Source organism: Ornithorhynchus anatinus, chromosome 3 (genome assembly GCF_004115215.2).
Source record: "Ornithorhynchus anatinus isolate Pmale09 chromosome 3, mOrnAna1.pri.v4, whole genome shotgun sequence".
NCBI lineage: Eukaryota > Metazoa > Chordata > Mammalia > Monotremata > Ornithorhynchidae > Ornithorhynchus > Ornithorhynchus anatinus.
In genome coordinates, this window is record NC_041730.1 from 122,172,965 (window position 1) to 122,190,715 (window position 17,751).

At 48.5% G+C, this 17,751-nt stretch overlaps 1 protein-coding gene and 1 non-coding gene across 2 annotated transcripts in view; one reads left to right on the top strand and one right to left on the bottom strand.

Annotated features, from left to right (window-relative positions):
* Positions 1–722: 722 nt before the first annotated feature.
* Positions 723–860, bottom strand: LOC114810977. The gene has a single exon (XR_003758665.1). It is a non-coding gene; the product is annotated as a small nucleolar RNA SNORA7 (small nucleolar RNA).
* A 14,401-nt stretch (positions 861–15,261) lies between these two features.
* Positions 15,262–17,751, top strand: part of CPN1 (carboxypeptidase N subunit 1) — a 60,459-nt gene continuing 57,969 nt past the window's right edge. The window contains exon 1 of the mRNA XM_029058976.2: positions 15,262–15,658. Within this exon, the coding sequence (XP_028914809.1) occupies positions 15,436–15,658 (223 nt within the window). The 5' untranslated portion in view covers positions 15,262–15,435. The remainder of the gene's footprint in view (positions 15,659–17,751) is intronic.

Below are 17,751 nucleotides of genomic sequence, written 5' to 3' on the forward strand. Positions count from 1 at the left end.
CATGGTTCCAAGACCTGAGGTGTTCAGCTATTAACAGAGGTATTCAGCTATTAACAGCTCTAACCCTTCTGACCACTGGGTAGCCTGATTTGGGGGGGCGCTCAGCTTCTACCGCGGGGGGCAAGGCTGGTTTTCCATGTGGTGTTGTAGCGGGGAGGGTTACCATCTGGTGACCCCAGAAGGCCCTGGAAGCCAGCAGTGGTGAGGCAACTCCATGGATCTGAGTATCCAGCATATTTATATTTATCCCCTATAAATCACCATGTTTCTGAGTGACCCAGATTCATTCGGACCGGTGACTGGGGTGGGCACGGGGACAAAAGGCCCCAGAAGACACGTGTTGGGAGAGACATCTGCAGCTGCATAGAGGATCCCTTGATCCACTCCAAGAGGTCTCCTGACTTTCAGAATGATCAATAAGCTCCACAGACACTTGTTTCTTTTTTTTTATGGTATTTATTAAAACACTTCCTATGTGCCAGGCATTTTACTAAGCGGGGGGATCTTGTCTTTCGCTATCTCTGTCCCATAGCGACGCCATGGACACAACTCTCCCAGAACGCCCCACCTCCACCTGCAAATGTTCTGGTAGTGGATCCATAGAGATTTCTTGGTAAAAAAATGCGGATGTGGTTTACCATTGCCTTCTTCTGGGCAGTAATCTTGAGTCTTCACCCTCGATTCGCTGCCATGCCACTGCCGCTCAGCACAGGTGAGTTTTGACTTGTGGCAGATTGCCTTCCACTAGCTAGCCACTGCCCAAACTAGGAAAGGAATGGGTAGGCCTCTGCTTAACTCTCCCTCTCATAGCCTAGACAGGTAGAGTACTGGAAACTCTCCGGTTGCCATCCTGAGAGGTGAAGCGCTGGGTTAGGTAAAAGTTAGATTGGACAGAGACACTGTCCCACATCGTGCTCATAGTCTTAATCCTTATTTTACAGATGAGGTACCTGAGAAGCTAAATGACTTGCCCAGTGTCCCACAACGGACAAATGGTGGAGGCAGGATTAGAACCCCGATCCTCCTGACTCCCAGGCCGGTGCTCCATCCACAGAAGCTGGATGTGGGCAAGGGGTCAGTGTTGAGAAAGAAGAAATCGAGGTACAGTGAGAAAGTGGCATTAGGGGAGCTAAGTTGTAGATGCAGTAAGAAATCAAAGAGGTAAAGTAGAAGGGGGTGAGCTGATCGAGTGTTTTAAAGCTATTGGTAAGGAGTATCTGTTTAATGTGGAAGTGTATGGGCAACCACTGGAGGTTTCTGAGGGGTGGGGAACCATGGACTCAAATCCTCAAATTCACAAAGTCTTCTTGAACAGTTACGTCTTCCCTTACCCATGACCCCTCCATCTACTTCGTCAGGTCATACATCAGCCCCCTGAGCATCCATAGTATAATCTACTTCTCGTTTCTGTTTTTTATCATTTGTATTCCTGCCAGTGCTCTTTTCCTTATCCACATTTAGCCATTTCTGTCTGCATAAACTGTATTTATTAAGCACTTACTCTGTGCCAGACACTGTACTAAGCACTTGTATAATATAAACAGGTTGGGTACATTCCATGCCCCACATGGGGCTCACAGTCTTAATCTCCATTTTACCTATGAGGTAACTGAAGCACAGAGAAGTTAAGTGACTTGCCCACTGTCACACAACAGACCAGTGACAGAACTAGGATTAGAACCCAGGTCCTCAAACTCCCAGGTCTGTGCTTTTTCCACTAGACCACACTACAGTCTTGCATTTCCTCCTGCCTTCAGGACATCTCTACTTGGATTTCCCATTGACATCTCAAACTTAACATTTCCAGAACAGAACTCCTTATCTTTCCAACCAAACCCTGTCCTCCCCCGTCTTTCCCATCCCATTGTGCATAGTGGGAAGTAGTGAACTCGGGCTCCTCTCAGGATCTGTAGAACTTGAGTTGCAAGTGAATTGTTGCTTTGTCCGAAGCAGGGTGGTCCAGTGGAAAGAGCCCAGGCTTGGGAATCAGAGGTCATGGGTTCTAATCCCAGCTCCACCACTTGTCAGGTATGTAACTTTGGGCAAGTCACTTAACTTCTCTGTGCCTCAGTTCCCTCATCTACAAAATGGGAATTAAGAGTGCGAGCCCCATGTGGGACAGGGACTGTGTCCAACCCAGTTATCTCGTACCTACCCCAGTGCTTAGAATAGTGTACCTAGGAAGTGTTTGATAAATACCACAATTAGTATTATTATTGGGAGAACCCTGGACCGATCCAATTCTGGCCTGAACTTAAGTGAATCTCACAGATCTGGATGTGCCACTGTCTGGGAGAGACTTTTTCTATTTAATGGACTTAATGTTGGTATTTGTTAAGCGCTTACTATGTGCAGAGCACTGTTCTAAGCGCAGGGGGAGATACCGGGTAATCAGGTTGTCCCGCGTGAGGCTCGCAGTCTTAACCGTTTTACAGATGAGGTAACTGGGGCACAGAGAAATTAAGTGACTTGCCCACCCTCACACAGCTGACAAATGGCAGAGCCGGGATTCGAACCCATGACCTCTGACTCCCAAGCCCGTGCTCTTTCCACTGAGCCACGCTGCTTCTCCAATAATGTTGGTATTTGTTAAGCGCTTACTATGTGCAGAGCACTGTTCTAAGCGCTGGAGTAGATACAGAGTAATCAGGTTGTCCCACGTGAGGCTCACAGTCTTACTCTCCATTTTACAGATGAGGTAACTGAGGCCCAGAGAAGTGAAGTGACTCGCCCACAGTCACACGGCTGCCAAGTGGCAGAGCAGGGATTCGAACCCATGGCCGCTGACTCTCAAGCCCGTGCTCTTTCCACTGAGCTATGCGACCTGGGAGAACATGCGACTTGGGAGAACGTTAAGTGCTTATTTATGTGCCAAGTATCGTACTGAGGGCTGGAGCAGACACAAGATAATCAGGTTGTCCGATGAGTCCCACAGTCTAAGTGGGAAGAAGTAGGCCTAGGGGAGATAGAGCAGCTAAGCCTCAAAGCGAAGCAGCAAAGCATAGTGGCTAGAGCATGGGTCTGGGCATCAGAAGGTCATGGGTTCTAATCCCTGATGGTCATGGGTTCTAATCCCTGATCTGCCACTTGTTTGCTATGTGGCCCTGGGCAAGTCACTTCACATCTCCGCACCTCAGTTATCTCATCTGTAAAACAGGGATTAAGACTGTGCGCCCCACGTATGACAGGGACTGTGTCCAACAACCTGATTTGTTCGTATCCACCCCGGCGTTTAGTAGTAATAATAATTATGGTATTTGTTAAGCGCTTACTATGCGCCAGGCACTGTACTAAGTGGTGGGGTGGACCCAAGCAAATTGCGCTGGACACAGTCCATGACATAGTGGCTAAAGTCAAGGTCTGGGAGTCAGAAGGTTATGGGTTCTAAGCCCGGCTCTGCTACGTGTCTGCTGCGTGGCCTCGGGCAAGTCACTTCACTTCTCTGTGCCTCAGTTATCTGTAAAATGGAAATTAAGACTGTGAGCCCCGTGTGGTCCAGGGACTGTGACCGACCCAATTTCCTTATATCCACTCCAATGCTTAGTACAAGTGCCTGGTACATGGTAAGCACTTAACAAATACCAGAATTATTATTATTATTAATTATTAACAGAATTAAAAATGTGTTTCTTGCCCCCAACAAGCTTACATTCCAGAGGCGGAGACCGACATTTATATAAATGAATCATTTATAATGAGGGCCTAACTAGGGACTGACATCAACACAAATACTTATTGGAGATGAATTGCCACTGGAGAAATGTAAGGAGTATTTGTCTGTAGAAAAACTGGTTGAGATGGAATGGGGTTAGCTGGGAAAGCAAGAGAATTTTCAACCCTGGAGATCTTTAAGGAGAATAAACACCCACCGGGGTAGCATTCTCCTGCCTGGAGGCCGGGGGCTGCGTCAGAGGGCCAGCCAGCAATACCCGACTCTAAAGACAAAGAAGGAGGCGGCGGATGTTTTTGTTGATTCATGTGAATCGGTTCAGACTTTGGACGCAACAGCCAGAAATGAAATTCAAATGCACTAGAGCTGTCGGTGCACGCTTCCCACGCCAGCCAGGCCGGGAATCCAGAAGGCTAAAGTTCAAAGACAGCAAGACTGGTTGTGTTTCCTGACATAGGCCGGGCCTACCTGCCCCTTGCTCCTGCAACCATGTCCTCCCTCCTCCCTGATCCTCGCTGCTGGCACCAACAGGGAGTCTGACCTGAGTATCCTGAGGGGAATAACCAACTCCTCTTGTGCTTCTCCACCTCCCCCATCCTCCTCCTCCTCGTCCTCCTCCTCCCCTTCTTCCTCCTCCCACTCTCCTCCCCCTCTTCCTTCTCCTCTCCTTCTTGCCCCTACCCCCTTCTCCTTCCTTTCTTTATCCTCCTCCCCTTCTTTCTCCTCTGCTCTTCCCCCTTCCACCTCCTCTCCTTTTTCCTCCTCCTCCCCCTCTTCTTCCTCTCCTCCTCCTTCCTCTTCGTCCTCCCTCCCTCCCCCATTGCACCTCCTCTTCCTCCCTTCCTCCCTCCTCTCCCCCTCCTTCCTTCCTCTCCCTCCTCCCCTCCCCTCATCTTCCTTCTCCTCCACCTTCTCCTCTTCTTCATTTTTCACCTCTTTAGGGGAAGCTGCATGGCCTAGTGGCAAGAATACAGGCCCAGTGTTCTAATCCTGGCTCTGTCACTTGTCTGCTGTGTGACCTTGGACAAGTCACTTAACGTCTCGTGTCTCAATTTCCTCATCTGAAAAAGGAGATGATTCTTCCTCTTTCCTACTTAGACTATAAGACCCACATGGAATAGGGACTATGTCAGTCACTCAATCGTTCAATTGATTATCTTGTATCTACCCCAGTGCTGAGTAAAGTGCTCTGCATATAGTAAGCGCTCAATAAAAGCCATTTTTACAATTATTATTAGGACATGACCCCGTGGCAGTCCATCCACTGGGGCAGAGAGTCAGCTTGCCCATAGGCTTGGTGATGAGCGGAGAATATTAAGGAAAAGGGCTCAGTGGCAACCCAAGAGCCTGGGGCAACACTGACCATTGAGCTCTCCTCCCTTTGGCTTTTTTGGCCAGGTGAGTGAGGAAGGGAGATAAAAAGAGGTCCTGAGTCAGGGGATGCCTCTGATCTCCTACTCCCCTCTAGACTTTAGGCTTATTGTGGGTAAGGAATGTGGTTAGCAGCAGACGTAATGGATAGAGCACGGTCTGGGAATCAGAAGGTTCGAATCCTGGCTCTGCCGTTTGTTGCGGGACCTTGGGCGAGTCGTTTAACTTCTCTGAGCCTCAGTTACCTCATCTGTAAAACGGGGATTAAGACTGCGAGCCCCATGTGGAACAGGGAACGAATCCAACCTGATTACCTCGCACTTACCTCAGCACTTAGGACAGATTTTGACACCTAGTAAGTGCTTAACAAATACCATCATTATTATTATTATTGTCGTTGTTATATTGCACTCTCTCAAGCGTACAGTGCAGTGCTGTGCACGCAGTAAGTGCTCAATAACTATTATTGAATAAATGAATAAATATGATTGGAATGAAGGAATGAATAAAGGAATACTGACACTGAGTAGTACTGCAGCAGAAGAGAGGATGCTGGTGTCCTCTCCCAAGCGCTTAGTACACTGCTCCACAGTAAGCACTCAATAAATATCACTGATGCTGGGGGCGGTCTGAGCAGCTGCCTCTCTTTGCCCCCTAGACTGTAAGGTCCTTGTAGGCAGGGAACATACCTACGGCTCTGCTATATTGTACTCTCTCAAGTGCTTAGTACAGGGCTCTGCACGGGGTAAGCGCTCAATAAATATAATCGACTGATTCCCACCAATCCCAGGGCTGATCCACATGGGCCCCTAGTACTCCACTTCCTTAACCTCTGCTTCTGGATTTTCTATCCGTCTATCCGTCAACCCTGAGGGAACCTTCAGTGGATGAAGGGCTGTCGAGGGCGAAGGAAGTTAATAATGTTGGTATTTGTTAAGCGCTTACTATGTGCAGAGCACTGTTCTAAGCACTGGGGTAGACGCAAGGGAATCAGGTTGTCCCACGTGGGGCTCACGGTCTTAATCCCCATTTTACAGATGAGGTAACTGAGGCAGAGAGAAGTGAAGTGACTTGCCCACAGTCACACAGCTGACAAGTGGCCGAGCCGGGATTCGAAACCATGAACTCTGACTCCAGAGCCCGGGCTCTTTCCACTGAGCCACGCTGCTTCTCTAAAGACCAGTGTCTTCAGTGAGCCATTTACAGTGAGGTTGCAGCGGGACGACTGAGCAGGCAGGGAGAGAGGTGGAAATTGGGGGAGGGGGGTCCAGTAGAGTGGACATGGGGGTCTCTCTCACCTTCACAGTCCAAGCTGGAAGAGAAGCTGTAAGAAAAACAGCTCTTAATAAGCACAGAACTCTGCGAGTAGCAGGCACTCAAATACTATTTATTTATCGTATTTCATTTGTCGGTATTTATCGAAGACCCTCGGCAAGATGATGAGGACTTTAATTAGCTCCAATTAAATTCCCTAAACCCACGCTAGGATAGGCAGCTCAGATGTGATGATGATGACGATAGTATTTGTTAAGCACTACGAGTCAAGCACTGCTCTAAGAGCTGAGGTGGATGCAACCTAATCAGGTTGGACACAGTTCCTGTCCCATATAGGACTCACAGTCCGAATCCCCAATTTACAGATGAGGGAGCTGAGGCATAGAGAAGTGAAGTGACTCACCCGAGGTCACACAGCATTCATTCGTGCATTCAGTCATTATTACTGAGCACTTAGAGAAGCAGCATGGCTCAGTGGAAAGAGCCCGGGCTTGGGAGTCAGAGGTCATGGGTTCGAATCCCGCCTCTGCCACTTGTCAGCTGTGTGTCCGTGGGCAAGTCACTTAACTTCTCTGTGCCTCAGTTACCTCATCTGTAAAATGGGGATTAACTGTGAGCCTCACATGGGACGACCTAATTACCCTGTATCTACTCCAGCGCTTGGAACAGTGCTCTGCATATAGTAAGCGCTTAACAGATACCAACATTATTATTATTATTACAAAGCATTGTACTAAAAAGTGCTTGGGAGAGTACAATACAACAACAAACAGAAACATTCCCTGCCCACGAGCTCACAGTCTAGAGGGGAAGACAGACATTAACATAAATAAATAAGTAAATAATAATAAGAATAATGGTACTTGTTAAGCGCTTACTGTGTGCCAAGCACCGTTCTAAGCACTGGGGTAGATACAAGTCAGTCAGGTTGAACACAGTCCCTGTCCCACATAGGGTTCACACTCCTAATCCCCATATTACAGATGAGGTAACCGAGGCCCAGAGAAGTGAAGTGACTCGCTCAAGATCACTCAGCAAGTACAGGGGAATATGGGAGAGCTGTGAGAACACCCTTTCCGATTGCCTGATAGACGATATGAAAGTAAATAGAAATTGGAATTCAAGCTACTCTGGACTTTCACGAGAAGTCTGCAAATCCCTGTTTACATATACATATATGCTTTGGGGATAGGAGGGAGGATGAATGAAGGGAGCAAGTCAAGGTGATGCAGAAAGGGAGTGAGAGAAGACAGCAGACACGTGGCAGAGCTGGAATTAGAACTCAGGTCCTTCCGACATCCAGGTCCATGTTCTATCCATTAGGCCATGCTGTTCCTCTCCCTGGCATGCAAAGCTGAGGGTGGAGAAAATGGAGCCGGAGAAGAAGTTACGGAAGAAGTTCTCGGAGGCGAAAGAGAATACCACTGTCCCAAGGCCGGGGGACGTGCCCCGAAGGAGAAGGGAAGGGGAGAAGCAAGCTTGATTCCTGGGGAGAGATTGAAGACGGAGAAGAGACCCTCGCCTTGACCAAAGAAGGAGGCTTTCAGTTCTCCTTTTGAAGACATAGTTATAGCAAAACAGTGAGAATGGAAGCCAGATGGAAGAGGTCAAAAGAAAAAGTGGAGGAAAGGCAGTGTTGACTATTCCAAGAGTCTGAATGTGGAGAAGGGAGAGGGAAGGTAGGGCAGTAGCCAGAAGCAGAAGTGATTGATGTCATTCGGTTACTCAATAGTATTTATTGAGTGTCCACTGCTTGCATAGTTCTGTACTAAGAGCTTGGGAGGTGGTAATAATAATAATCGTTATTGCTCCCCCTCCCAGAATTGCAGTGGAAAAAACACAGAGCCACCGGCTCATTTCAAGTCAGCGTGGCTCAGGGGAAAGCGCCTGGGCTTAAGAGTCAGAGGTCAGGGGTTTGAATGCTGGCTCTGCCACTTGTCAGCTGTGTGACTGTGGGCAAGTCACTTCACTTCTCTGTGCCTCAGTTACCCCATCTGTAAAATGGGGATTACGACTGTGAGCCTCACGTAGGACAACCTGATTACCCTGTATCTACTTAGATCAGTGTTCTGCACATAGTAAGCACTTAACAAATACCAACATTATTAAGTCAGGCACCTTTATTTCCACTCCTTCCTGGGAGGCCTCAACACTCAGCACAGGGTCTCTTATACGGGTTAAAACCCATCTATTCATTTGCATCATAATAATTATGGTACTTGTTAAGCATTTACTACATGCCAAGCCCTGTTCTAAGTGCTGGGGCAGATACAAGCTAATCAGGTTAGACCCAGTCCTTGTTCCACATGAGGATCGCAGTCTTAATCCCCATTTTACAGATGAGGTGACTGAGACCCAGAGAACCCAAGTCCTTCGGGCTCCCAGATTCTTGGTCTATCGACTGAGCCAAACCTTGGTCGACACAGGCATCTCCCTTGGCCCTGTGGAAGATGCTCCAATGTACGCGAACTCTCATTAATCCCTGTGCTGTCAGTCAGGTTCTGTAGCTTCTCATTGGCGGTCGAACATGAAGTTGGCCTTCCTAGATGTCACTCTTAGTCCCTTTCATCGCTCTTAGTCCCTCCTCCAGTGGTCCGTTGGTTGATCTCCACCTCGTGGCCCGATCCGCCATCTTGGAGCTTCATGGCCTGGGAGGAGGCAGGGAGAACACCCGAAATAATAAGGCATTGGAGAAATGTAGGGTGCTAGGGTCAATCCCAAGCTGCGATAGGAGGGGAGTTGGAGGAGTCCTGTGGGGGCAGGGGCTCCAGGGGATGCTGCAGGCTGCACAGCCCCCAGAACAGGTGTTGGGGGGTGCCCCATGGCAATTTGGCAGTGGAGTGAGTGTGGGAAGGCAGCAGCGGTGGGCCGGGGCTGCTGGAGCTGGTCCAACCACAGGGCCGGCCCCCAGGACTTGTGGGGGGCAAGGGGTGCTGTGTACGGGCGTGGAGGCGCCTGCCCGCTGCGGAGATGCTCCCAAGAGGTGGGGGCTCAGGTCCTTGAGGTGCTCAACAGCTGAGAGAGAATGGGGAGGGGAGGGGAAGAAAGGGAAAGGGAGAGGAAGGACGGCAGCAGCTCTACAGCGCTGCCATCCCATCCACACCACCATGGAGCTCAACTCAGATTTGGGGTTGGAGCGGGGGAAGAAATAACCGTGGCAACCCGGGACGCCCAGGGACGTCCCACCACAGCATTGGTGGAAGGAGCCTGGGCGTCACCTCTTGGACACGGAGCCTGAACCTGAGACCAAAGGGAAAAATAACGATGAAAACTGTGGGATTTGTTTAGCACTTACTATGTGCCAAGCACTATAGTAAGTGCTGGAGTAGATACAAGTTCGTCAGCTCAAATACAGATCTTGCCTCACATGGGGCTCACAAGTTACAGTACTTGGGAAAAGAGGCACTGAATCCCCATTTTGCAGATGACCTAATTGAGGCACAGAGAAGTTAAGTAACTTGCCCAAGATGGAATCCCTGCCCTGAAGAAGCTTACAGTAAAACAGGGGAGACACACAGATACAAATGTGTTTACAGTTAGGATACCCCTGATGGCACTTGAGAATACTTCCCGCTTAGCCTGTGAGGCCCGTTTGGGACAGACTGTGTCTGACAAGATTATCCTGAGTTTTTTGTGGTTGGTTTTTTTTACAGTATTTTTTAAGCACTTACTATGTGACAGGCACTGTACTAAGTCCTGGGGTAGATACAAGCTAATCAGGTTGGACACAGTCGCTATCCCACAGTCTTAATCCCCGTTTTACAGATGAGGTAACTGAGACCCAGAGAAATTAAATGACTTGCCCGGGCCCGTGCTCTGTCCACTAGGTCCCGCTGCTTGTACCCCATCGCTTAGTACAGTGCTTGGCATATAGTAAGGGCTTAACAAATACCATGGTTTTTTACTATTGTTGTTAGATACTCCTTGCTGGTCCCTCTCAGTTTCCAATATTCTACCAGTCTTGAGTATGGGAGGGAGAATCAAGCGGAGGGATGCCTTCCCAGACAAGTCCCCATTTTCCTCTGCTCCTCCTCCCCTCCCCATCGCCCGACTCCCTCCCTCTGCTCTACCCTCCACCCTGCCCCATAGCACTTGTGTATATATGTACATATTTATAATTCTATTTATTTTATTAATGATGCATATCTATCTATATATATATAACTCTACCTATTCATATTGTTGATGCCTGTTTATTTGCTTTGTTTTGCTTTATTGTCTGTCTCCCCCCTTCTAGACTGTGAGCCCCATGTTGGGTAGGGATTGTCTCTATTTGTGGCTGAATTGTACTTTCCAAGAGCTTAGCCCAGAGTAAGCGCTCAATAAATAGTATCGTATTTATTCCACTACCTACCTATTCCACTCCTAGCTTGGGCAGTGGCTAGCGAGTGGAAGGCAATCTGGTACAAGTCAAAACTCACCTGTGCTGGGCAGCAGCAGCACGGGAGACAGTCGAGGACGGAGATGCAGAAGGAGGCAATGATAAACCACTTTTGTATTTTTACCAAGTAAACTCCATCATTCATTCATTCAGTTGTATTTATTGAGCGCTTACTGTGTGCAGAACACTGTTCTAAGTGCTTGGAATGTACAATTCGGCAACAGATAGAGACAATCCCTACCCAACAATGGGCTCACAGTCTAAAAGGGGGAGACAGACAGCAAAACAAAATAAATAGTCGGGCTAAACTACCAGAATGATTGCCGATGGAAGTGGGGCGTTCTGGGAGAGATGTGTCCATGGAGTCGCTATGGGTCGGAGACGAGTCGACAGGATAAGACTCCTTGCTGACCCAGAAGAAACAAACATACGTTACGTTGTATATGTATGTTACACGACATAATTATACCACACAGAGGCTTTTGTGGAAGTCTGCAGAAGCCAGAACATGTCACCGACACTGGTCTCTCAAAGACATGGGTGACTCTCAAAGGTCACCCATGACCCCCTTCTTGCCAAATCCAATGGCTCCTACTCTATCCTAATCCTCCTTGACCTCTCAGCTGCCTTTGACACTGTGGACCATCCCCTCCTCCTCCACACCTTATCTCACCTTGGCTTCACAGACTCCGTCCTCTCCTGGTTCTCCTCTTATCTTTCTGGCCGTTTATTATCGGTCTCCTTCAGAGGCTCCTCCTCCCCCTCCCATCCTCTAACTGTTGGGGTTCCTCAAGGGTCAGTTCTTGGCCCTCTTCTGTTCTCCATCTATACTCACTCCCTTGGTGAACTCATTCGCTCCCATGGCTTCAACTATCATCTCTATGCAGATGACACCCAGATCTACATCTCCTCCCCTGTCCTCTCCTCCTCCCTTCAGACTCGTATCTCCTCCTGCCTCCAGGATGTCTCCACCTGGATGTCTGCCCGCCACCTAAAACTCAACATGTCTAAAACTGAGCTCCTTATCTTCCCTCCCAAACCGTGTCCTCTCCCTTACTTCCCCGTCACTGGGGACGGCACTACCATCCTTCCCGTCTCACAGGCCCGCAACCTTGGGGTCATCCTTGACTCTGCTCTCTCATTCACCTCACCCATCCAATCCGTCACCAACACCTGCCGGTCTCACCTTTACAATATCGCCAAGATCCGCCCATTCCTCTCCATCCAAGCAGCTATCGTGCTGGTACAAGCTCTCATAATATCCCTACTGGATTATTGTGTCAGCCTTCTCTCTGATCTCCCTTCCTGCTGTCTCTCCCCACTCCAGTCTATTCTTCATTACGCTGCCCGGATCATCTTTCTACAGAAACGCTCCGGGCATGTCACTCCCCTCCTTAAAAACCTCCAGTGGTTGATAGACAACGAAACAAAAACTCTCACCTTTGGCTTCAAAGCTCTCCATCACCTTGCCCCCTCCTATCTCACCTCCCTTCTCTCTTTCTACTGCCCTCCTCGTACACTCCGCTCCTCTGCCGCTCACCTCCTCACTGTCCCCCATCCCGCCATCGACCTCTGGCCCACGTCCTCCCACTGTCCTGGAATGCCCTCCCTCCTCACCTCCGCCAAACTAACTCTCTTCCTTCTTCAAAGCCCTACTGAGAGCTCACCTCCTCCAAGAGGCCTTCCCAGACTGAGCTCCCCCTTTTCCCTCTGGTCCCCCTCCACTTTCTGCTCCTCTCCCTTCCCCCTTCCCCTCCCCTCAGCTGAGCCCCCTTTCCCTCTGCTCCCCGTCCCCTCCCCACCCTACCGTCTGCTCCTCCTCTTCCCTCCTTCCCCTCCCCTCAGCACTGTGCTCATTTGTATATATTATTTATTACCCTATTTATTTTGTTAATGAGGTGTACATCCCCTTGATTCTATTTGTCGTAATAATGTTGTCTTGTTTTTGTTTGGTTCTGTTTTGCTCTGCCGTCTGTCTCCCCCGATTAGACTGTGAGCCCGTCACTGGGCAGGGGTTGTCTCTCTCTGTTGCCGAATTGTACATTCCAAGCGCTTAGTACAGTGCTCTGCACACAGTAAGCACTCAACAAATACTACTGAATGAATGAATGGTCTGAGCTGCCTCCCTTATTCAGTGATTCAGTCAGTCGTATTTATTGAGCGCCTGTTGTGAGCAAAGTACTGTACTAAGTGCTTGGGAGAGTGCAATATAACAACAAACAGACACATTCTCACAACAAGCTCACAGTCTAGTGGGGCGGCAGAGAGACTGAGTTACCCCTCCCAGGTCCAGGGGAACTAAGTAGGATTAACACAAGCAGCTTTAGGGGTTGCAGCCCAGAGCCCTGGGCTAAGACAGAACCCAACAATATATCTGTAATAATAAACATGAAAATACATCATGTATTATCTATGCCTTGGGGTATAGGTAATAGCTGTTCTGAGGTAAAAAAATATGCCCTGGAATTAAAACAAGATTTTGCAGGTTTTAAGATGCCAGTGCAGCCACAGAACAGCTTTATGTTCATTAAAAGCCACACTTAGTATAGCGTTAGGAGCCTTGATGCCAGAATTGTAATAATAAGAATAATTATTATGGTAATTGCTTAATGCTTAATATGGGCCAAGCACTGTTCTAAGCGCTGGGGTAGGTGCAAGTTAATACAGTCCCTGTCCCCCATGAGGCTCTCACTCTTAATTCCCATTTTACAAATGAGGTAATTAAGGCCCAGAGAAGTGAAGTGACTTGTCCAAGATCACTAGCAGACATGTATGTGGCAGAGCCATAGATAGAACCCAGGTCCAGGCTCTGTCCATAAAGTGATGCTGTTTCATTATGTTTTAAATTAGGAAAGATACTTGGACCTCACAAAAATCTAGTAACTCCAAGCCCATATGAGAGTTAACTTAGCCTTGCCTCTGCAACGCTTGTGAGCCTCATGCATCAGGCAGAAGGAAGCTGGTTGTTGAAAATAAAAATACCCAGAATCCAGGCAACTGGTACTGTGTAAGTCCCAGACAGGGTAAACGCCATCTGAGAACCGTGTGGTCTAGAGGAGCAGCTTGGCCTAGTGGAAAGAGCAAGAGCCTGGGAGACCGGGGATCTGGGTTCTAATCCCGACACTGCCTCTTACCTGCTGTATTACCTTAGGCAAATCACTTCTCCGGGCCTTATTTACCTCATCTGTAAAATGGGCATTGGGACCGTGAGCCCTCTACGGGACAGGGACTGTGTCCAACACCACCTGCACCCAGTAAACACTTAGCGTGGCTCAGTGGAAAGAGCCCGGGCTTGGGAGTCAGAGGTCATGGGTTCGAATTCCAGCCCTGCCACTTGTCAGCTGTGTGACTGTGGGCAAGTCACTTCACTTCTCTGTGCCTCAGTTACCTCATCTGTAAAATGGGGATTAACCGTGAGCCTCACGTGGGACAAACCGATTACCCTGTATCTACCCCAGCGCTTAGAACAGTGCTCTGCACGAAGTAAGCTCTTAACAAATACCAACATTATTAGATATGATTGAATGAATGAATGAATTATCTTCTATCTACTCCAATGCTTAGGGCAGTGTCTAGAGCATAGTAAGCACTTAACAATACCATAAAAAACAACAGCAACAAACAAAGGTATAAAATGGGATGGATGGTTGACCTACTTACAGTTAGGAGGAAAAAGAAAGATGCATTTGGTTATAAAAAGAGAATGCAAAGTTTGGGGAAGGGAGATGAGTAAGAGTGGGACAGTAGGGAAAGAGTGATTTTAGAGAGTTCACCAGGGTCAATAGACTAAAGACCAGAGCAGGAGCCAATGGTCGGTTGGATTACAGTGAAGAAAAAGAAAGAAAAAGAGGCCAGCGTGTTTGTCATTAGAAACAGTGTGGCCTACTAGAAAGAGCTTAAGATTGGGAATGAGGAGATCTAGGTTCTAATTCTGACTCCACCTGCTTGGTGATCTTGGACAAGTCACTTAACTTCTCTGTTCCTCGGTTCCCTCATCTGTAAAATGGGAATTCGATCATACCTGTTTACCCACCCCCCTTAGAATCAGAGTCCCATCTGGGGCAGGGACTGTCTCTGATGTGAACCCCAGCGCTTAGCCCAGTGCTTGGCATATAGTGAGAGTTTAATGAACACCACAGGAATTCGTTAGTACTCAGAGTGGCAGAGAATGGTGAATCTAGGGAAATCACCCTGGTTTCTCTCCCGGTGAGTTGATTCCTTTAGCCTTTCACTGTGAGTTTTGAGGCATTCAGCCTTGGGAGTGCAGTGCCTAAAATCAAACTGAACATAGTTTAAAAATGATTTCTTTCGACACGCTTTGGCTCCGTAGGCCTGGAATGGGGCAAATCGTCCTCCCGCTGTCCAGGAGGCAAAGGGTTAGAAGCGGCTGCCAGAGTCTGTTTGCGGGCCAGTTAATCAATGAGCCGGAATCGGTGAAACTGTCCAAGTCTGGGAAATGTCTCTGAAACGTTTCCCTGGCTGGGGAGGGAAGAAGCAGGGAAGGGGATGAGAGGTGGGTGGGTACTGAGAGCTGTAAATCATTCCCCAAAGTAGAGCAGGGGACACATTTTCCAGCCCATCCTGGACAGTTCACTCCCCTCCCAGGTGGGCTGGCACTTGGCTGTGAGAAACTGGAGAGAACTAGTTTTCACACACTCGGGTTTTGACAGGAAAAGAGGCCAGGCTTCCTTGGCGGAGAGGCTGGGCCGGTGGGTTCCGCGTGAGCCTGTGGAGGAAGATGTCTGACCTGCTCCCGGCTTTCTTCAGGCTCCTGCTGCTCTCCAAGCTGGTGACCTCGGTGACCTTTCAGCACCACCGATACGAGGATCTGGTCAGGGCGCTTTTCAACGTGCAGAACGAGTGCCCTTATATCACCAGGATTTACAGCATCGGCCGCAGTGTAAAGGGGAGACATCTCTACGTCCTGGAATTCAGCGACCACCCGGGAATCCACGAGCCCTGTGAGTACTGAGAGGGCACTGAAAAAGTGGGAAAAGCTGCAGGGAGGGGGGAAGCTGGGGGCGAGGGCGGCGGGGCGCAGCGGAAGCCGCTCGTCATGGACAAGGAATACGTCTAACAACTCTGCTATATTGTATCAGCTCTGAAAGTTTTGAGACTGTCCTATCGTGTCTCCCCATCTAGAATGTAAGCTTGGTGTGGGCAGGGAATGTACTTACCAACTCTGCCGTGGGTCTGGGAGTCAGAAGGACCTGGGTTCTAAACCTGGCTCCACGACTTGTCTGCTGTGTGGCCTTGGGCAAGTCATTTCACTTCTGTGGGCCTCAGTTACCTCGTCTGTAAAACGGGGATAAGAGTGTGAGCCCCATGTGGGACAGGGACTGTGTCCAACTTCATTAACGTATATCATTCCCGGTGCCTAGAACAGTGTTTGGCACATAGTAAGTGCTTAACAGATATCATAACTCTGATTATTATTATACTCCCCCAAGCACTCAGGACAGTGTTCTGCACACAGTAAGTGCTCAATAAATACCACTGAACGATTGACTGACTGAATGAGGACCAGTAAGTAGCACCTAGGGTTTGTGCTAGACCCTAATCTTCTCTCCTCCTACTCTTGGAATAATATATTTGATCTCAAATGGGGAGTGACTTTTTCAAAAGGTTTGGCTACTTAACATAGTATTAGCATTCTTCTCATTAGTTTTCTGGGTGTGATTCATTCTGTCTCCTTGGCATGTGAGCATCTTCATGGATTCCATCTCTCTGTCTTCAATGTCAAAAACACCCCCACTTTCATTCCTGCCAGGCTTCCTGGCGGGCTGACCTTGTGAGAAGCCCCCAACTCTTTCTTCTCAGCCAGGGCAAGTATCTAGGGCCTAGTGTTCAGTTAGTTCTCTTTTCTTCACTGCACCCTCCTGAAGGTCAGTTGGAGATGCAGAATCCTAACTCTGGGATGCTGGGAATTCTGCCAACCTTAAACTAATGAAATAGGAGCCGTGCTTCAGGCTACTAGCTGTAAACTAGTTGTGGGCAGGGAATGTATCTGTCGTATTGGTATATTGTCCTCTCCCAAGCACTTAATACTGTGCTCTGTACACAGTAAGTGCTCAGTAAATAGGATTGGCTGACTGACTGGGTAGCTGACATCTTCAAAGCTCTTTCATGGTTAACATTAATAATAATGGCATTTATTAAGCACTTACTATGTGCCAAGCCCTGTTCTAATCACTGGGGGAGATTACAGTTAACTAGGTTGGACACAGTTCCTGTCCTACTTGGGGCTCACATTCAACCCCATTTCTTACAGATGAGGTAACTGAGGCACAGAGCAACTAAGTGACCTGTCCAATGTCAAACAGTAGACATGTGATGGAGCTGGAATTAGAACCCAGGTCTTTCTGACTCCCAGGCCCGTGCTCTATCCACTGAGCCATATACCTCAGTGGTCGAGAAACCTGTTATCTTTTGGTTTTGTGCTTCCCAGACCCTTAGCACAGGACACTGAAACTAGTGGATGCTGAATAAAAATGGTTTTCAGCCCTATCACCAGTGATAATCCCCCCGAATTGAGCGTTTGCTAAGGGCCACTGGATAGTTTCATCTGGGTGAAGCGTTCTCTAGTAATGGGAGTTTTGCTTGCCTTTTGCAGTCCTCTCTGGAGGAGACCCTAATTGTATTTGCAAATGGTGCCAATGGGAGAGGCAGCATAACCTAGTGGATGGAGCCCTGGCCTGGGAGCCAGAAGGACCAGAGTTCTAGTCCCGCCTCCGCTACTTTGCTGTGTGATCTTGGGCAAATCACTTCATTTCTCTGGGTCTCAGTTACGCCATCTTAAAATGGGGATTAAGACTGTGAGCCCCATGTGGGACATGGACTGTGTCCAATCTGATTAGCTTGTATCTACCCCAGCCCTTAGAACAGTGCCTGACACATAATAAGCACCTAATACCATAAAGAAATAAAACTAAAAATCAGGGTTCCAAAGAAGGAGACCACTGACAGTCCTGGTACAACCTGGATGAGAAGACGGGTGCTCTGTAGGCAAGCACTCTAACGTTTTGGCATCACAGGCACGATTTTCCAGAAGAAT